The sequence below is a fragment of the Pelodiscus sinensis genome, chromosome 7, assembly GCF_049634645.1.
Source record: "Pelodiscus sinensis isolate JC-2024 chromosome 7, ASM4963464v1, whole genome shotgun sequence".
Taxonomy (NCBI): domain Eukaryota; kingdom Metazoa; phylum Chordata; order Testudines; family Trionychidae; genus Pelodiscus; species Pelodiscus sinensis.
This window is the reverse complement of record NC_134717.1, coordinates 1,627,663-1,648,224: the sequence shown is the minus strand read 5'-3', so window position 1 is coordinate 1,648,224 and position 20,562 is coordinate 1,627,663. Positions and strand designations below refer to the sequence as shown.

Below are 20,562 nucleotides of genomic sequence, written 5' to 3'. Positions count from 1 at the left end.
GCTGATTTTGAGGCCTCGGGCTGGGCTCCGTAACTTCAGAAGAAAGCAACTTGTTAAAATCACTCACATCCAATCCGTGGGGCATTGCCCACGTTTGGGGCACAGGACCGTAACGAGCGAACACTTCCACGAGCTGGTGCACACGTCCGGCCCTGCACCCCAGATTCCGTGAACCAACTGATTGCCCCCCAAGACCCACGTTAGAGGGAGGAGCTGCTGGAAATGTTTGTATTTATTTATTTTAGCTGGGTTGCAAAGGTTGCCAATAGCCATTTCCAAAAAACCTCTGACTTACTGCCCAGAAAACCAATGCAGTGTGCCTCCTCCCAACCTCTGTTTACAAAATTATAAGCTTTCTTTATCCCTGCCGTTCTCCTGTTACAATAATATTCTTCATCTAACATTTTTTTCCGGTGCATGGAAAATATGATTTCACTGCGAAAAGATTTCTTACGAATCAATATATCTAGGCAGCCTGTGCAAGAGAACATCAGGACATTTGCAGTAAATCACCCTTGAAGCAGAGACATCCAGAAAATGAATTACAAGAACAAGCAGATAATCCCATGTCATTTCCAGATGGAAAGAGGATATATTTTCCATCCCCTGGATCTGGTTTATGTGTCACAGAACGCACCGGTATTTATTTAAAGCCACCCTCCCCCCACTCCGCCTTGTACTGTAGGGTTAAGATTACATGAACCTAGTTTCAAAAACTGCAAAAACTGGCTGGCTTTAGGTAACAAATGGAAGAATTCAGACACTCAGGTTCCTAAAAGTTACCCCTGACCTGAGTTGAAATAAAGGTGAGCAAAGCATGTGCCGGCTGCTTTCCAACTGTGGCTCAGCTGTTGATTGCTTCTGTACTGAACCACTCTCTTGCATTTTGCGGTGTGGATTAAGAACATAAGAATGGCCAGATTGGGTCAGATCAAAAGTCTATCCAACCCAGTATCCTGTCCTCCGATAGTATCCACGACCAGATGCCCCAAAGGGAAGGAACAGCAGGTAATCCTCACATGATCCCTCCCCTATCACCCATTCCCAGACACACAGCGGCTAGGGACACCATTCCTACCCATCTTGGCTAATCACCATTGAGGGACCTAACCTCCAGGAATCTATCTAGCTCTTTTTGAACTGTGTTAAAGTCCTGGGCTTCACCACATCCTCTGGCGAGGAGTTCCCCAGGTTGACTGTGTGCTGAGTGAAGAAAAACTGCCTTTTGTTAGTTTTCAACCTTCTGCCTATTCATTTCATTGGGTGACCCCTAGTTCTTATATTGTGGGAATAAGTCAATAGCTTTTCCTTATTCCCTTTTTCCACACCAGTCATGATTTTAAAGACCTAGCCTATCCCCCCTTAGTCTCCTCTTTTCCAAACTGAAAAGATTCACCCAGTAGAGTTGCAAAACACGTCCATTTCTGAATGACGGAACCTCTTCACCCAGGAGCTTGGCTCCCCCCACTGGTAAGAAGCAAGATGACACAGTGGCCAGAGCCCTGAACTGGGGTCTAAGGAATCTGAGTTCTGGTGGGTGGATTGGGGGGAAGTTGCTTCCTGGATTTCTGCCTCAGTTTCCCCAGCTGGGACAGTTATATTTCTCTCCATTGTAAAGCGCTGTGGACGAGTGCTAGGTGGTAGTACTGGTCTGGTGTCTGTCTCTGGAAAGAGCCCCAGGGCCCATCATTTTCAGCGGGCACTGCAGCACGCTGAAGGCATGCTGGCTTGGGCACGCGATATAGGTGGCTACATGGGAGATGAGCTTGCCGGGAATGGCCTAGACTAAGGTCACAGGCCGAGCAGTGTCAGACAGCTGGGAGAGCCGGGCGGATTGCAGCACCGGAGGGGAAACGGTTCTCTCCCTGGTGTCTGTTCTGTCTCGGCTGCTGAGCCATCCCCACGTGAGCAGGGGGGGGCTCGGTTATATGGGAGACCCTTCCCCCCCCCCCGAAAAATCTAGCAGGACCCCAGGGTGGGCTGTCCACAGAGGTAGGTCAAGATCACTAGACCGTTCCCCCATCATTCCCCCTCCCAGGTAACAAGATGTTCTCCCCAAGAGCGCCCGCCGGTCAGCTGCATGGTGCTGGCCACGGCCGCCAGTGAATGTCAAACCCCGTTTCTCTCTTTGACTCTAGCGCCCTCTCCTGGGCACGCCGAGGCCTCCCCTTGGCCTTTGCCCAAGGGGACATAAGAACGGCCAGCCCGGATCAGACCAAAGGTCCATCCAGCCCAGTGTCCTGTCTGCCAATAGTGGCCAACACCAAGTGCCCCAGAGGGAGGGAACAGAACAGGGAATCATCACGTGATTCCTTCTCCTGTCACCCATTCCCAGCCCCTGACAGGCAGAGGCTAGGACATCCTTCCTACCCACCCTGGCTAATAGCCACTGATGGGCCTAACCTCCATGTGTCTATCTAGCTCTTTTTTGAACCCTGTTAAAGTCCTGGTCTTCACAACATCCTCCAGCAAGGAGTTCCGCAGGTTGACTGTGCGCTGAGTGAAGAAAAACTGCCTTTGGTTTGTTTTGATCCTGCTGCCTGTTCATAGCATGTGGCACCCCCTAGGGAAGATGCCTAAGCTCTTCCGGACGGGCATGGTCTGTGCAATACGGCCCTGCAGGTTGCTGGGACCTCCAGAGTCCTGTCTGCACCGCCATGTAAGCCCATGTGAGAGTCCGGAATCAAGCCCTAACCTCCCTTGCGTCTGCAACTGCCCCCAGGGTCCCCAGACTCTGCAGAGCTGGGGGGCTGAGATCGAGTGAAGCCAGGACCCAGGTCTGAGCCCTGTTGCTTTGCAGGGTAGATGCAGCCGTGCTCGATGCAAGTCTGAAGCGGCCCCCCGTTTCCAGGGGAGAGTTTCCATCTGCAGCCTGCTCCAGTGAAAACGGAGCTGCTCCTCCTCTTTGGGACCGGCAGTAGTTCAGCGCCGCATTCCTGCATTCTCAGTGTGGACACTCAAACCCAGGTTCCCTAACCCGGCTCAGCTGGCTCGAGTCCCACTAAGCTTCCTCTGCCCCAGGTCACACAAGTGCCGAAAAGCCGGAGAGGGTGGGCAGCGATGGGGAAAGTGGGTACTGGCGCCCGAACTTGGCAGTGTAGGTCCAGGCGGCTCTCCATTAACCGCACAGCCTGCCAGCTCCTGCAAGACGGAGGATTTCAACCTTCCAGGTAAGATGGATCATCCAGGTCCGTGGGACCCCTGCCCCTCTGCTCGGGCCGAGCCAGCCGCCCAGAACTGTCCTTACCCAGATGCCGAATCCGCCGCTACTTAGGGCACCCAAAAATTTGCGCACCGCTGGGTCTTAATGCCCACCGTCCCACTTCCTTCCTACCCTGGTTCTGCAGCTCCGTGTCCTCCAGGCTGGACCTGGCTAACTTAACCATGACACAGCCTGCCAGAGCTATGAGCAAAACCCTGACCCTGCGAAAGAGCCGTTCCAGTGAACCCCAGGCGGATCCTGTCCCTTTCCGAACTGACGGTGTGAATCGCCAGGACCGGAGTTTAAAATTGGCTTTCCGATGTTTCGGGAGCGTGAGTTGCTGAAGATCATCAAATCGCACCTGTAAAAAACCACCGTCCCGTCGTCTCTGCCGGGGCACCCGTCTCATCGGACGGCGAAGGGCCCCTAAGGACGGCCCCTGCAGACGTCCCGCAAACAAGAGGAACGGGATTGTTCACCCGGTGCCACCTCTGTGTCGGCTCTGTCTCCCGCTTGCCCCCTGGCTCCGCTGCGGAAGGGACACTCGCCCGGCTGCGTTTTCTTGCAGGAGTAGCTGGTACCCCGGCTATTTCGACTGCTCCTGCCCTTCCAGGCCCTGGCATCCTTCTGCCGTGCTCAGCGAGCTGATCTGTAATGGGGAACAGCGCCCCGGCTGGAAAGCTGGCCTGAGGCCAGTGGAATTGTTGGACTTAGAGGAGGTCTCTGTCACACACACACACACACACACACACACACACACACACACACACACACAGGTCCCTGGGCCAAGCTATGTCCAGGCAGGCCTGGCCTAGGGAACCCTTCCTCCCCATCTGTAGGGCGTGACTGACCCCTAGTGGCCAAACCCCAGAACCACCCAACCCCTTCCCAGGTGGCCAGGCGTGGGGTGCATAACAACCTGCCACTGGCCCGTGTCCGCTGACTTGGGCTGAGGGGGCGGAGCCGCTTAACCGGGGTGTCAATGTTTGAGCTCAGGCTGGTGCCCGGGTTCGGGGACCCGGCGAGGCGGGGCAGAAGCTGCCGTGGGTTGGCCGTACGTGCTAATTGCCCCGTAGACACACCCAGGGATAGTGCCAAGAAGCCGGGACATGGATCCCACCCCAGAGGTGGAGGGGATCGCTCCTGGGTCACCCTTCCCACTCCAGGCCCGCCAAGAGATGGCAGTGACAAGGCAAGACAAGGCCCACAAACTGCAGAGATTATGCAGGGTCTGGATGGACGACATCGGTAGGGCAGGTAAGAGAGACAGAGGGGCCTACTGCCGACTCCTGTGGACTGGGAGACAGCTGGGTGCTTTCCCCTGCTCCGCCACTGAGCTGCTGAGTGACCAGGGGGAGCCTTTTCCACAGCTATGCCTCAGTTTCCCCTCCTGGCCTTTGCCTCGTCTGTTACGCCTGGAAGCTCCTTGGGGCAGGGACGGTCCCACATACAGTACCAAGCACCCTGGGGCCGCACGCCGGCACTGTCCAACATCGGCAAGGCAGCCAGGTGGCGACATTAAAAGAGCTTGTTCCTATATAACACAGGCCAGCACTTGAAGATGAGCGGGGAGCAGATAGAGAGGAAAGAGAGGAACCGCTGAAGACGGGGTGACGTTAGGCAAGTCCCTGTAAGCTGCATCGGGCTTCAGCTGTCAAATGGAGGGGCCAGGCGTTGCCCGGCTTCCCGTGGTGGGAGCCGGCTGACGCGGCGGGTCGCCGGGGCCACGGAGATGCTTGGAAACGCAGGGCGTTGGCTGTCGGGGTCGGCGTCCCCGAGACGAGAGGCGGGGAGAGCCGCGGCCGGTCTGAGACAGGCCGGCGTGTCTCCGAAGGGCGGCTAGCAGACGATGAGCTATACAGGCGTGTAGTCCAGTCCCCGGGAGGGAGGTGGCCGGCAGGACCCACGGCGAAGGATGGCAGAGAGATCCTGGCGAGCAGAGCGCTGGCAGAGCGCCTTGCTGGGACAGGTGCCGCTTTCTGCACCTTCAGGCCGACGTCTTGGCCTGGGCTACTGCACAGGCCTGTCCAGCTGGTCTTTCTGCTCTTTCCAGCCTCCCCGGAGTCCTCCCCCCCAGGTCCAGGCCTTCAGATCCCCCCCACCGACAGCACCCCCTTCCCAGAGGGGACTTTCCAGTCCAAGCAGTGTCTTCAATGAGCCAGAAGCAGGTGCTGACAAGCGGCATGAAGGAATCTAAGACGTCCGGCGACCGGAGGAACGTGCTAGGCCCACCCCGGGGCAGAAATCCACCCCCAGACCTGGGGGATGGGGCATTAGCATTGCTAGCTGCATGCCCCCCTCCCACACCCCCAGCACGGCAGGTCAAGTACAGCTTGAATCCTGTCTGTGGAGCACCGCAGGGGTGGAACCAGGGAACGCCGCGGATTTCATGCCGGGTTCCCTTGCGCGTAGCCGTTCCAGCTGGATCCCGCAGGGATCAGCCGACGGGGCCCGTTTTATTTCACGTCTGAGCCCCGAGCTGCCTTCCTGCTTCTGCACCAGCCGGCGCAGCCTGTCACGTTACTGGATTTTGAGGGGAGCAGCCAGGTCACTGCTGCACCCATGGGGGGGTGTTGGCCCCAGAAGTGGCACAAAGGGGGGGCCATGTGAGGGGTCAAACAAAAGCTGACTTTCTTCTGATTCTGTATCTGCTCTTCATAGATCTGTACAATGTCTGTGTGTGGAGTTAGGAATCTGTAATCTGTGTGGAGACTGGAAGTCTCTCTGAATGTGGCTGAGCATTGGGCAGAGCCCAGCCTATGGACATGCTAATTAACGAGGCCCTGTGGGACAATAGCACTAAAGGGGCCAAGGACACACCTCGGGAATGGTGACCGACACCTAAGGGCTACCAGCAGGGGATACAGGGATAGGCCGCTGGCCAGGTGACCTGCTGCAGCCAAGAAGAGACCAGGAAGGAGGGATAAATAGGCCATGTGGCTGACTCCATCTTGGTACTCAGCTCAGCACTTCATCCCAGAGGCAGCAGTGCAGGGATCGAAGAGCCAGAAAGAACTGTGGACCCATCCTGATCTAGGATGCTCAACAAGGACTTATAGGCCAGCAGCTGTAACATCTCTGCTAGAGCCTGCATCGAGAACTGGGAGATTCGGTGCATGTAATGTAGGATACTTTAGCAACCTTACTCTCATGCTTTTCTTTCTTGTGGTAATAAACCTTAAGATGGTAGATGCTAAAGGATTGGCCCAGTGGGATTTGTGGGTAAGGTCCAGAGGGTAAATTGACCAGGGATCTGTGGCTGGTTTCTTGGAACCGGACAGAACTTGTTCAGGGTAGGTGGGATTGGGTGCTAAGACCCCCCACCTGTGTATGAGGCCCGGGGCCGTCTGGGGCACGGATATTGCTGGGGTGTCGGAGGGGTTTTGCTCGTGAGGCTTCAGGCAGGCAGCTGAAGCGCTCTGTGGGACTGGTTTGTGGCCTGTTTGGAGAGGTCACCAGTCTGGGGGCTGTAAGGAGCCCCGAAGTTGAGCAATTCGCCCTGAGCGGACGCCCTCAGCTGTGCCCAGACACGGCCCGGTCCGTCACACAGCCCCGTTCATTTTAGCCGCCCCGGAGGCGTCCACAGGAGCCGGCCGGCACGCACGCTCTGTTCCTCTGGTCACGTGTGGCGGTGGTGTGGGTCCGGGTGAGGCGCCAGCGAGGGGTGTGAGACACAGGCCGCCCCTGCCCAGAGGAGCTCGGGGGGCAAAGACGGACACAGAGATGGGAAACGCCAACCCTGAGGCGGGTGGTGATTCCAGGTACAAAACCAGCCCCAGACCCCAAACTTCAGCCGGTTTCCTGCCCCCGCGTCACAGCTCCACCGGCCCCACGCTTGGGGCAGCCCCAGGAGGACCCTTCCAGCATGCCAGGCCCTCCGTGGGGCCTCGCTCTGCCGCTAGGGTTAGCTGCTCGGCTTCACCGCCTCCTTAGGTCGCACCTTAGCACCTTCAGGCCTTGAGCTCCCTTCAGCGTGTCCAGCAGACGCCTGAGAGACACGGGCAGCGGGTGGAGACGCCCTCCCGGCCCCACACCTTCCCTCTTAGCCTCCACCGTGGCCCTAGGCCCCTCCCCAATGGCCAGAGCCCCACACCGCACAGCCAGGGGAGCCTGAGGCTGGCCAGAGCCCTCTCCCCCAAGCATGCCGGGCATGGCGCGTCCCTTCCGGAGACGGCAAGCCACCCCGTGGGAAAAGCGCGTCTCTTCCCGAAGAACCAGAGCGTTTCATGGGCCGGGCAGGCTGCGGGGCAGCTGAGGAGGTGGCAAGTTCCTCCCTCGTCCCAGTGCAACCTCAAAGAGCCACTGAGGCCCGGTAGCACGTGGGATGAGCTCTGCCTGGCGGTCCTGGGGTGTCTGCACCGGTCCATCTTCCTTTGGAGCAGGGGTGAGGCACCTCAGGCCCGGGGGCCGGATGCAGCCCCTGGCTCATCTCAATCTACTGCCACCATCCCGGCTCAGGGCCTCAATCCAGGGCCACATCCGGAAGGGTTTGGGGGGGTTCGTCTTCTCGCTTGTGTATAGGCTCCCAACTGACTCCCTCTGACCCAAAAAAGGTTCCCCAGCCCAGCTTCAGAGCCAAGTTGCATTTGCCGGGCAGAGAGAGGGACCCTAGGGATAAAACCCAAGCAGCCAGGTGCCCCAAAGGGAGGGATCACAACAGCTAATCCTCACATGATCCCTCTCCTATCACCAACCTCCAGAGAAACAGAGGCTAGGGATTCCATTCCGACCCATCCTGGCTAATAGCCACTGATGGACCTAACCTCCATGCATCTATCTAGCTCTTTTTTGAACTCTGTTAAAGTTCTAGCCTTCACCACATCCTCTGGCGAGGAGTTCCACAGATTGACTGTGTGCTGAGTGAAGAAAAACGTCCCTTTCTTTGTTTTGAACCTGCTGCCTCTTCATTTCATTTGGTGACCCCCAATTCTTATATTCTGGGGATAAGTAAATAACTCTTCCTTATTCATTTTTTCAATACCACTCATGATTTTATAGACTTCTATCCTATCCCCCCTTAATCTCCTCTTTTCTATGCTGAAAAATCCCAGTCTTTTTAATCTCTCGTCACATGGGACCCGTTCCAAACCTCTCCTCATTTTTGTTGCTCTTCTCTGAACCTTTTCCAATGGGTGGAGAGAGTCTGGTCTCAGTGGTGGCAGATGGCAGAACAAGGAGCAATGGTCTCAAGTTGCAGTGGGGGAGGTCTAGGTTGGAGATTAGGAAAAACAGTTTCCCTAGGCGGGTGGGGAAGCGCTGGGATAGGTTCCCTAGGGAGGGGGTGGAATCTCCATCCCTAGGGGTGTTTAAGTCCTGGCTTGACAAAGCCCTAGCTGGGATGACATAAGAATATAAGAACGGCCGTACTGGGTCAGACCAAAGGTCCTTTTAGCCCAGTATCCTGTCTGCCGACAGTGGCCAGCACCAGGTGCCCCAGAGGGGGAGGACTGAAGACAATGATCAAGCGATTTGTCTCCTGCCATCCCTCTCCAGCCTCTGACAAACAGAGGCTAAGGACACCATTTTATCCCCTGGCTAATAGCCTTTTATGGACCTAACCTCCATGAAATTATCTAGCTTCTCTTTAAACTCTATTATAGTCCTAGCCTTCACAGCCTCCTCTGGCAAGGAGTTCCACAGGTTGACTACATGCTGTGTGAAGAAGAACTTTCTTTTATTAGTTTTAAACCTGCTCCCCATTAATTTCATTTGGTGTCCTCTAGTTCTTCTATTTAGGGAACTAATAAATAACTTTTCTTTATCCGCCCTCTCCCCAGCACTCATGATTTTGTTGGGGCTGGTCCTGCTTTGGGCAGGGCACTGGATTCGATGACTCTTGAGGTCTTTGCTGGCCCCAGGATTCTGTGATTCTAAGAGTGGCCAGCCTGGGTCAGAGCAAAGGTTCCTCCAGCCCAGTGTCTTGTCTGCCGACAGCGGCCAAAACCAAGTGCCCCAGAGGGAGTGAACGCAATAGGCAGCCATCGTGCACTACAAGGGCCTCCGTGGAGAACAGCTGTTAAACAAAGGGCTCTTCTGGGCAGCAGAGACAGACCTAACACGACCCCGCGGCTGGAAGGCGAAGCTAAACCAGTCCAGACTAGAAACTGGGTGTCATTAACCCCAGCACAATTTCTCCGAGGCACCGTGGATTCACCATCACGGACCGTTTCGAAATCAAGACCGGCTGCTTTCCCCAGAGGGACAGTTCTCCGGACGCTGTGTTGCAGGACATCAGAGTATAGGATCACCCTGGTTCCTTCCAGCCTTGGAATCGCTGAACACGCCGGTGGCTCCCTGCCCCACGCCGGGCATTTCCTGGCAGTCAGGCCTCGGCCTATCTCAACCCCTTCTGTTCTGGACAAAGTCGGGTAGGTCAGCCCTTCGATAAAGAAGGAGCCGACGCAGAGCATGAGAAACAGCTTGGCTACGTCTACACTGGCAGCTTCTTGCACAAGAACTCTTCCAGAAGAGAGTGTCTACACTGGCATGAGCTTTTGCACAAGAGCATCCCTGCCAGTGTAGATGCTCTCTTGCGCAAGAAAGCTCCAATGGCCATTTTAACCATCAGGCTTTCTTGTGCAAGAAATTCGTGTTGCCTGTCTACACTGGCCTCTTGCGCAAGAACAGTTGTGCAAAAAGCTCCCGCCAGCACTCACTTTCACCAGCCTGTGGCAAGGAGTGTGGGGCTGAGATGGGGTGAGCCCTTCAGCCAGGGGGGCTGGCTCCAGGGGTGAGGAACTTCGGTGCGGGGGGGGCTCAAGGCTGGGGGGTCTGGTTCAGATGGGGGCTTAGGGCTGGGGGAGGGGTTGGTGTGCAGAAGAGGGTCCAGGGGGGTTGGGTGCAGAAGGGGGCTTAAGGATGGGCAGGTGTTGGGGTGGAGGAGGGCTCAGGGCTGGGCGGGGGTTGGGGTGCTGAGGGCTCAGGGCTGGGCGGGGGTTGGGGTGCAGGAGGGCTCAGGGCTGGGCGGGGGGTTGGGGTGCAGGAGGGCTCAGGGCTGGGCGGGGGTTGGGGTGCAGGAGGGGCTCAGGGCTGGGCGGGGGGTTGGGGTGCAGGAGGGCTCAGGGCTGGGCGGGGGTTGGGGTGCTGAGGGCTCAGGGCTGGGCGGGGGTTGGGGTGCAGGAGGGGCTCAGGGCTGGGCGGGGGGTTGGGGTGCAGGAGGGCTCAGGGCTGGGCAGGGGTTGGGGTGCTGAGGGCTCAGGGATGGGCGGGGGTTGGGGTGCTGAGGGCTCAGGGATGGGTGGGGGTTGTGGTGCTGAGGGCTCAGGGCTGGGCGGGGGTTGGGGTGCTGAGGGCTCAGGGCTGGGCGGGGGTTGGGGTGCAGGAGGGCTCAGGGCTGGGCGGGGGTTGGGGTGCAGGAGGGCTCAGGGCTCCGTGTCTGCCTTTGCTCCGTGTGGCTGCCGGAAGTGGCGTGCATGTCTCTCTGCCTCCTAGCCAGGAGCTCTGACCATGCCCAGAGGTGCCACCCCACAGCTCCCATTGGCTGCTGTTCCCAGCCAATGGGAGCTACGTGCTGGTGCTCAGGACAGGGGCAGCTCACATCACGACTGGGGCCGTCCCTGTGCTTAGGAGCCGTGTGTGTGGGGCGGGGGGGGCGGGGGGGTGCAGTGGATGGGTTTGGCAGCTCTGAGCAGGCCCTGCCCCAGCAGTGTCTCAAGTGGCTCCGTGTTCCTGGGAGCAGCCGGGTCCCTCAGACTTGCTAAGCAGCAGCCGCCCAGCGCGATGCGGGGCCCTTAGATGCTGCCATTACACGCCTGTGGCCGTGCCGTGCCGGCTGCTTCTGGCTCAGGGGCTGTTTCATTGCTGAGGACACTGCGCGGCCTCCCCTGCCTTGGCTAGTCCTACGGCCCTGGCCTGCCAGAGACGGTCTGGATGTGGCGGCTGCGTTCAGGCCCATCAGAAAGGCCTGGCCGTTGGGGCGCAAGTGGGAAAAGGCATTGCCCAACCTTGCTTAGTCTTGGTGCGCCCACGCCTTCCCTCAGGACACTGCCTTGCCGTGGCAGGGCCTCGCTGAGACCAAATAGCGCCACTACCCAGTGCCTAATTCTATCCTAAATTAGCAGGTTTAAAACAAACAAAAGGACGTTTTTCTGCACTCAGTGGACACTCAACCTGTGGAACTCCTTGCTGGAGGATGTTGTGAAGACCAGGACTTTAACAGAGTTCAAAAAAGCGCGAGATAAATTCCTGGAGGATAGGTCCATCAGTGGCTATTAGCCACGATGGGTAGGGATGGTGTTTGTCAGAAGGTGAGACTGGATGACAGGGGATGGTTCCCTGTTGTGTTCCCTCCCTCTGTGGCATCTGGCATTGGCCACCATTGGAAGACAGGACCCTGGGCTAGATGGACCTTTGCTCTGACCCACTATGGCCATTCGTGTGTGCTTATTTTCGTATGTAAGTCATTTGGCTCTCACCTGCCATGTTTCCATCCCTTCTGTGGCATGGAGGGGGTCCCCAAAACACCTCCCCCCACCCCATCCCGACCTCTGTCACTCCTGCCCGCCTCCTGAGACCCTGCCTCATGCAGCCTTCCTGCAAGCTGCACCATCGCCAGCCGGCCTTCTGGTGGGGTGAGCAAACCTTGACTCACCCCAGGGCCCGCCCCAGCACGTGGCGACGCCGGGGAACTGTGTGTATTTACCCACCAGCAGACCCTGCGTATCCTCTTCTCTCCCGTGATAGTGTCGTGCCGGCCGGAGGTATTTTTAGCGCTCCCGGGGACGCTAAGTGCCTGGGCGCAGGAGCGCCGGCGCCAGGGGAGCAGACGGTGTGTTGGCTGACATTTATATTATAATTAGCCTCGATCCACCATCTCCCTCAGCCCTGCAGCACGCGGGCGGAAGCAGGGCCAGACGGCCCGGGGAGGAGGCAGCCGGCTGCCCGGCGGACCGCAGCTCTGTCGCCGTGGGGAGTGGAGCCGTGCGGAATGGCATTCGCCACGCAGGGAAGGGATCCGCGCAGGACGGCGCTAGCTACGGGCGACCCAATGCTCCGGCTGCGCTGTCCCCGGAACCGGGGAGCAATGCAACAGGGCCAACTCCTCAGAACCGGGGCTACTTACAGCCCAAGGGGGGTCCCCCTCTATAAGGCTCCGAACCAGTCCCACCGAGCACGTCTGCTCAGCACGCTGGCAAGAAGTTACAGAAGCGAAACTCCTCAGGCACCCCAGTGCTCCCTGTGCCCCCCCATACCCTCCTCGCACAGGGGAGAGGTTATAACCCATCCCCCTCCTCCCCTTGGACACCCCAGTGCTCCCTGTGCCCCCCATCCCCTCCTCGCACAGGGGAGAGGTTATAACCCATCCCCCTCCTCCCCTTGGACACCCCAGTGCTCCCTGTGCCCCCCCATCCCCTCCTCGCACAGGGGAGAGGTTAAAACCCATCCCCCACCTCCCCTTGGACACCCCAGTGCTCCCTGTGCCCCCCCATCCCCTCCTCGCACAGGGGAGAGGTTATAACCCATCCCCCACCTCCCCTCAGGCACCCCAGTGCTCCCTGTGCCCCCCCAGTCCCCTCTCACACAGGGGAGAGGTTATAACCCATCCCCCACCTCCCCTCGGACACCCCAGTGGTCCCTGTGCCCCCCCCCCATCCCCTCCTTGCACAGGGGAGAGGTTAAAACCCATCCCCCACCTCCCCTCGGACACCCCAGTGCTCCCTGTGCCCCCCCATCCCCTCCTTGCACAGGGGAGAGGTTAAAACCCATCCCCCACCTCCCCTCGGACACCCCAGTGCTCCCTGTGCCCCCCCATCCCCTCCTTGCACAGGGGAGAGGTTATAACCCATCCCCCACCTCCCCTCAGACACCCCAGTGCTCCCTGTGGCCCCCCCAGCCCCTCCTCACACAGGGGAGAGGTTATAACCCATCCCCCACCTCCCCTCAGAGACCCCAGTGTTCCCTGTGCACCCCCATCCCCTCCTCGCACAGGGGAGAGGTTATAACCCATCCCCCACCTCCCCTCGGACACCCCAGAGCTCCCTGTGCCCCCCCAGCCCCGTCTTACACAGGGGAGAGGTTATAACCCATCTCACCAACTCCGTTCAGCTTCTCCCAGTCCTGAAGGACCAGCCAACATCCCAGGGCAATTTCTACCCCATATCTTACCCCAACGAGCACGCCCGGCCCGGCCGTTAGCATCGGCACTCTAAGGCTACGTCTAGACTGGCATGATTTTCCGGAACTGCTTTTAATGGAAAAGTTTTCCGTTAAAAGCATTTTCAGAAAAGAGCGTCTAGAGTGGCACGGATGTTTTTCCGCAAAAGTACTTTTTGTGGAAAAACGTCTGTGGCCAATCTAGACGCGCTTTTCCGCAAAAAAGCCCCGATCGCCATTTTCGCCATCGGGGCTTTTTTGCGCAAAACAAATCTGAGCTGTCTACGCTGGCCCTTTGGCACAAAAGTTTTGCGCCAAAGGGACTTTTGCCCTCCCGGGAGCAGCATCGTATTTCCGCAAGAAGCACTGATTTCAGACAGTAGGAAGTCAGAGCTTTTGCGGAAATTCAAGCGGCCAGTGTAGACAGCTGGCAAGTTTTTCCGGAAAAGTGGCTGATTTTCTGGAAAAACTGGCCAGTGTAGACACAGCCTAGGGTTTATTAAGAAACGGTTGAGAGGACGCCTGTGGACGAACGCACCTTCCAGGCATCGGTGCCCCCGTTCTTGCAGGCGCTCAGCAGAGATGTTCCGACCGGCCAGCTCAGCCGTCTCTGGAGCACGGCCTATGTGCGGATGGGGCTACCGAACTTTCCGGGTCTTTTTTATTTTCTTTGTCCATAGCAAGGCTGCTTCTGAAGCGGAGAGCAGGAGTGACGAGCAATGGCGGAGTCCCTGGGACCCCTCTTAGGATCTTGCCCCTGTTGGGGACAATCCTTTGTTCTCGCTGAGTGAAAGTGCTCCCCAAAATGGAGTATGGCCCATGAGCGAGGGACCTGTCCATTAGAGATGTCGACATATCGACACCTACAGAATTAACCAATAGGCCTGGGTTTATCGGGGAATCTTGTCACCTACACACACTCCCCCCCCCCTTCGCTGCCTCTGTATCACAGGCAGCAAGATGGGGGGGAGTGGGAGCCGGTACCCCTCTCCCACCTCCACGCTGCTGCCTCATAGAGAGACAGCGGCACGGAGAGTGAGGGAGACAGGCAGGAGCCGTTATGTGTGGGGAGCTGGCTTTTCCGACGTCTCTCCCCGCGGGCCGGCTCCACGGAGCCACCTGCCCCCTTGCTGCCTCCTACAGAGGCAGAGGAGGGGCAGGCAGGAGCCGGTGCAGCCTGTCCCCCCCACCCCCCACTGCCTCTGTCAATGGCAGCAGTGGGGAGGGGGGGCAGGGGAGGCTTCTGTGAAGCAGCTCCTTCGCACGGGGGTGGGTGAGCTTCCCACGGACAGAGGCTGCTCCGTCGCATGGGGGGGGGGGGTGAGCTTCCCACGGACAGAGACTGCTCCGTCGCATGGGGGGGGGGGGTGAGCTTCCCACGGACAGAGGCTGCTACTTCGCACGGGGGGGATGAGCTTCCCACGGACAGAGGCTGCTCCTTCGCACGGGGGGGATGAGCTTCCCACGGACAGAGGCTGCTCCTTCGCACGGGGGGGATGAGCTTCCCACAGACAGAGGCTGCTCCGTCGCATGGGGGGGGTGAGCTTCCCACGGACAGAGGCTGCTCCTTCGCACGGGGGGGATGAGCTTCCCACGGACAGAGGCTGCTCCGTCGCATGGGGGGGTGAGCTTCCCACGGACAGAGGCTGCTCCTTCGCACGGGGGGGGGTGAGCTTCCCACGGACAGAGGCTGCTCCGTCGCACGGGGGGGGTGAGCTTCCCACGGACAGAGGCTGCTCCTTCGCACGGGGGGGGGTGAGCTTCCCACGGACAGAGGCTGCTCCGTCGCATGGGGGGGGTGAGCTTCCCACGGACAGAGGCTGCTCCGTCGCATGGGGGGGGTGAGCTTCCCACGGACAGAGGCTGCTCCGTCGCACGGGGCGGGTGAGCTTCCCACGGACAGAGGCTGCTCCTTCGCACGGGGGGGGGTGAGCTTCCCACGGACAGAGGCTGCTCCGTCGCATGGGGGGGGTGAGCTTCCCACGGACAGAGGCTGCTCCGTCGCACGGGGGGGGGGGGTGAGCTTCCCACAGACAGAGGCTGCTCTTTCGCACGGGGGGGGTGAGCTTCCCACGGACAGAGGCTGCTCCGTCGCATGGGGGGGGTGAGCTTCCCACGGACAGAGGCTGCTCCGTCGCACGGGGGGGGGTGAGCTTCCCACAGACAGAGGCTGCTCTTTCGCACGGGGGGGGGGGTGAGCTTCCCACGGACAGAGGCTGCTCCTTCGCACGGGGGGGGGTGAGCGTCCCACGGACAGCCTCTCTCCGTGGCAAACCTCAGCCCACCATGGACAGAGGCTGCTCCGTGGCAGCAGCCCCTGTCCGCAGGGGGGCCGGCCTGCCGTGTAGCATCCCAGGAAGCTCTTCTCCGTGTTCTCAAGCGGGACTTTGGAGCACTGCCCCACCCTGCACCGTTTGCCTTGAGATCTAGCTGCTCTTAGGCAGGGGCCCACGGGGCCGCGACAGACCTTGTGCCAGGCGGGTTATCGTTATCGAAAGCGGCTAGTCCTTTCCCTTCACGTGTCCGTTCCAGGCCCTGAGACAAACTGAACGACTAGCACCAGGCGCAGCAGGCAGCCTGTGGCAGAAGGGGGGCCCCCAGAGATGGGGGTCACCGCACGTGTCCACGAAAGCTCATGATCCCATCTCCATGTCGTGTTAGTCTTTAAGGTGTGGCACGACGATTCCTTGTGTTTTAAGTTCTTCTAGTAGCAGTATGAAAAGGAACAGGGAAGTAGCCGTGTTAGTGTGATCTTGGTAAAACAAAAAAAGCAGTCGTGTAGCATTTTAAAGGTTAGGTGGTGTCTATAGGGGTACGTCTACACTACAGCGCTAGTTCGAACTAACTTAGTTCGAATTAGTTAATTCGAACTAAGCTAGTTCGAACTAGCGCATCTAGAACTAAAAACTAGTTCGAACTAGCGTTTTGCTAGTTCGAACTAGCGCGTCCACACTGATTGGACGCAGGGGGGCATTTAAGGGCAGCTGAAACCGGTTCTGGCAGGGCATCAGGTCAGCAGTTGCTTTGTGTGGCTGCTGTCTGAGGCTATCTGAGGCTCGTGCTTAAAGGGACCCCCCCTGGACAGCCGGTTCTCAGCTTTTCCTGCTTGCTTGCCAACCTCGCCGAGGGACAGCAAAGCGTCGGTCTCTGTGCCCGTCTGTGTCGGTGCTTCCCTTCGGGGGGGACCGCCGCAGGTGGCAACATGGAGCCACGGCTCGCCCTGCACCTTCTGGTGCACGTTCTGGACTTGCTGCTGCAAGCCTGCCAGCAATGGCTCGAGGCTGCCTGGCACCACCTGGGGAACGTCAGCCCCCTGCCTCTCCGCCTGGCCGCCCTGGGGGCCGTGGAGGAGCCGCGGCGGCGCCCCGGCACCGGCGTGCCCCGCCGCATCTGGCGTCTGGACACCAGCAGCGACTGGTGGGACCGCATCGTCCTGGAGCACTGGGACGACCGACAGTGGACCCAGAACTTTAGGATGAGGAGGGACACCTTCCTGGAGCTCTGCGAGTGGCTCGCCCCTGCCCTGCAAAGAAGGGACACTCGCATGAGGCCCGCCATCCCCCTCCAGAAGCGGGTGGCCATCGCCCTCTGGAAGCTCTCCACGCCGGACAGCTACCGATCCGTCGGGAACCAGTTCGGCGTGGGGAGATCCACTGTCGGAGCAGTGCTCATGCAGGTACGGCGCTCGTCGGCCACCGAGCCGGGGGGGAGGGGGGCTGCGAGGAGGGGATGGGCCGCCCCAGGGACAAAGGGGGGGGCGGGAGGAGGCGAAAGCGCCCCGCACCGGAGGGGTCGGGCTGTCCCGGCCGTACTACACGCCGCCAGGGGGGTTGCTTCCGGGAGTGGGGCGCGGGGCACTGCCAGGGCACGCACGCTCCCAGCCACCCGGGCGCCCCACTGATTGACGCTTTGCTGTGTCTCTCTCCGCAGGTGGTCAAGGCCATCAACCGGGTGCTGCTCCGCAGGGTGGTCCGCCTCGCCAACCCGGATGCCGTCATCCGGGGATTCGGCGCCCTCGGCTTCCCCAACTGCGGGGGGGGCCATCGACGGGACGCACATCCCCATCCGTGCCCCGGAACACCAGGCGTCCCGGTACGTGAACCGCAAGGGGTACTTCTCCGTCATCCTGCAGGCCGTGTGTGACCACCGGGGACAGTTGACGGACATAAATGTGGGCTGGTCCGGCAAAGCACACGACGCCCGGGTGTACCGGAACTCCTCCGTGTGCCAGCGGCTGCAGGACGGGACCTTCTTCCCCGACCGCCACATCAGGGTCGGGGACGTGGACATGCCCGTCTGCCTGGTGGGGGATGCCGCCTACCCACTGCAGCCCTGGCTCATGAAGCCCTACACGGGACACCTCAATCCCTCCCGCCAGGCCTTCAATAACAGGCTGAGCAGGGCCCGCATCGTGGTGGAGGGGGCCTTCGGGCGACTGAAAGCCCGCTTTCGATGCCTCCTCACCCGTCTGGACCTGGCCGAGCACAACATCCCTCCCGTGGTGGCGGCATGTTGTGTGCTCCACAATTTGTGTGAGCGGAAGGGGGAGGCTTTCTTGCCAGCCTGGATGGCTGAGGCTGACCGCATGGCTGGACACTACGGTCAGCCCCGCACCGCCGCCGTCCGGGAAGCCCAGCGGGGGGCCATCCGGATCCGGGAAGCCCTGCGGGAGAGCTTCCAGGTGGAGGAGGAGGAGGACTGACCTCTCCCTGCATGCCCCACCAGGGCCTTCTTCCACCCTACCCCCCCCCTTCCCCTTTCCCCTCCCTATCTACTGTACAATAAAGACACCTGTTTTTCAAACAAAAACGTCTGTTTATTTCAGAGAACTGGGGTGGGGGAGGGAGGAATGAAGGTGGGAGAAGGGAGGGGGAAACCTGGGACGAGGGAGCTGGAAGGGGAGGGGAGGGAAGGGAGGAAGGGAAAGGAAAGCTCAGGGGTGGGAGTCTGGGTGCCTCTCCCGTCTCGCCACACTGCGGGTCCGGGGGCGTCGGTGGGGAATGGTTGTGGAGGGGGGGGCAGAGAGGACAGGGGGTGTGGAGGAAGCAGGAGCGGAAGCAGGAGCGGAAGCAGGAGGAGCAGGAGGAGCAGGGGGAGCAGGGGGAGCAAGAGGGGGAGCAAGAGGGGGAGCAGGGGGAGCAGGAGGGGGAGCAAGAGGGGGAGCAGGGGGAGCAAGAGGGGGAGCAAGAGGGGGAGCAGGGGGAGGAGGAAATGGAAAGCGGTCCAGCAGGCTCTGGAGGTGGCCTCGCAGGGCACGGCCCTGCTCCTCCAGGGCCTCCAGACTCCTCTGGCGCAGCCTGAGGTCCTCCTGGACCCAGTGGTCCTGGAGACGGAGCTGTCGGTCCAGGAACCGGAGATGCCGCCTCTGGTAGTCCTCCTGGTTCCTGGCTGTCCTGCTTGCCCGGGCGCGGGCGGCTGCTGCAGGCGGTGTGGTGCGCCCTGCAGTCCCCGGTGCTGCAGCTGTGGTGCAAGAAGACCAGCGGTCAATTACCCCAGGGGCCCAGGTGTGTGAAACCCAGCTCCCCTCTGCAAGGCCAGGGCCCCTGCAGGATCCCCAGCTGCTGCTCCGTAGTGGGCAAGGCCCAGGCGCACGGTCCCGGGGCTCCCTCTTGCCCCAGCCCCCCGTACACATAAGGGGAACACGAGGGTACTCACAGGTGGACGCCTCCCCGGCCTCTGATGATGCAGGCGAGCGGCTCTGTGGGGTGCCTCGGGGGTCCCGGGTCCTGGGAAGGCTGGCAGCAGGCTCCTGGCTCTCAGAGCCCTCTTCCTCCTCCTCGGTGTCCAGGAGCGGTCCCTCTGCCCCGGGGTCAATCACGTCCCGGGGGGCAGGGACGGCATGAGGCCCCAGGATGCGGTCCAGGGCATGGAAGTGGGGGCAGGCCTCCGGGTCAGCCCCTGGCAGGCAGGCCCGGGAGTAGGACTGCCGCAAGTCTTTAATCTTGCAGCGCACCTGCTCCCGGCTGCGCTGGTGGCCCCTGGCGGCCAGGCTGGCAGCCATGCGTCCATAGACGGCCGCGTTCCGGTGGCTAGTGCGGAGATCGTGGACATTTGAGGCTTCCCCCCAAACCTCGATGAGGTCCACGATCTCCGCACTTGACCAGGCGGGCGCCCGCCTTTTGCGCCCCCGGGCAGGCTCCCGGGAGCCGCCAGGCTGGTCGTGGGGAGCAGTGGAGGGCTGGGAGCCCTCGGATGGCTGGCTCATCCTGTGGCAGGTGCAGGCTGTGCAGGCACGGGTGCTGGCAGCCTTGCAACTGGCACAAAGTGAGTAGCCAGCCCGTGGCCCTTTAAGGGCTCCGGGGCCGGGAGGGGGGCAATAGAGTTTCCCTGGTGTTGGCCAGAGTGGCCACCAGGGAAACCTGGGAAGCCTTAGCCTCCCACTAGTTCGAACTAAAGGGCTACACAGCCCTTAGTTCGAACTAGCTAGTTCGAACTAGGCGTTAGTCCTCGTAAAATGAGGTTTACCTAGTTCGAACTAAGCGCTCCGTTAGTTCGAATTAAGTTCGAACTAACGGAGCGCTAGTGTAGCGCATAGGAAAGTTAGTTCGAACTAACGTCCGTTAGTTCGAACTAACTTTCTAGTGTAGACATACCCTTTGAGAGTATCGGTCTGTCACCCAGAGCCTCCCGGAGTGTAGCATCCTGTTCCAGTATAAGTTGTAGTTATTGTTAATGCGCTGGAAGAGTTTGAGTTGGGCTATAGGTTGCCTAATCTTCTAGAACTGGAAGGGACCTTGAAAGGTCATCGCGTCCAGCCCCCTGCCTTCACAGCAAGACCAAGTACCATCCCTGACAAGCGGGCTCTGTCTACACTGGCCACGTATTCCGGAAAATCAGCCGCTTTTCCGGAATAACTTGCCAGCTGTCTACACTGGCCCCTTGAATTTCCGGAAAAGCACTGACGATCTCATGTAAAATCGTCAGTGTTTTTCCGGAAAAACTATGCTGCTCCCATTCGGGCAAAAGTCCTTTTCCGGAAAACTGTTCCGGAAACGGGCCAGTGTAGACAGCACAGATTTCTTTTCCGCCAAAAAGCCCCGATCAGAAAAATGACGATCGGGGCTTTTTTGCGGAAAAGCGCGTCTAGATTGGCCACGGACGCTTTTCCGGAAAAAGTGCTTTTCCGGAAAAGCATCCTGCCAATGTAGACGCGCTTTTTCCGAAAATGCTTATAACGGAAAAGTTTTCCGTTATAAGCATTTCTGAAAAAGGGTGCCAGTGTAGACGTAGTCGTGGTGTCCTATTGTTGATTTTCTTGGGCCTATCTA

The 20,562-nt window shown here is 59.6% G+C and overlaps 1 protein-coding gene across 1 annotated transcript; it reads right to left on the bottom strand.

The window, feature by feature from the left end:
* Window positions 1–18,082: 18,082 nt before the first annotated feature.
* LOC142830134 (uncharacterized) lies at window positions 18,083–19,855 on the bottom strand. The gene is made up of 2 exons (XM_075933013.1): window positions 18,950–19,855; window positions 18,083–18,754 (listed from the first exon to the last, which is right to left on the bottom strand). The coding sequence occupies exons 1-2, from the start codon at window positions 19,497–19,499 to the stop codon at window positions 18,228–18,230; spliced, it is 1,077 nt and encodes a 358-aa protein (XP_075789128.1). The 5' UTR covers window positions 19,500–19,855; the 3' UTR covers window positions 18,083–18,227.
* Window positions 19,856–20,562: the final 707 nt, after the last annotated feature.

Coding starts and splice junctions, on each gene's coding strand:
- LOC142830134 (XM_075933013.1), bottom strand. CDS start 19,499: ATGAGCCAGCCATCCGAGGGCTCCCAGCCCTCCACTGCTCCCCACGAC. Junction 18,755..18,949: donor GGCCGGGGAGGCGTCCACCT/GTGAGTACCCTC, acceptor CTTGCACCACAG/CTGCAGCACCGGGGACTGCA.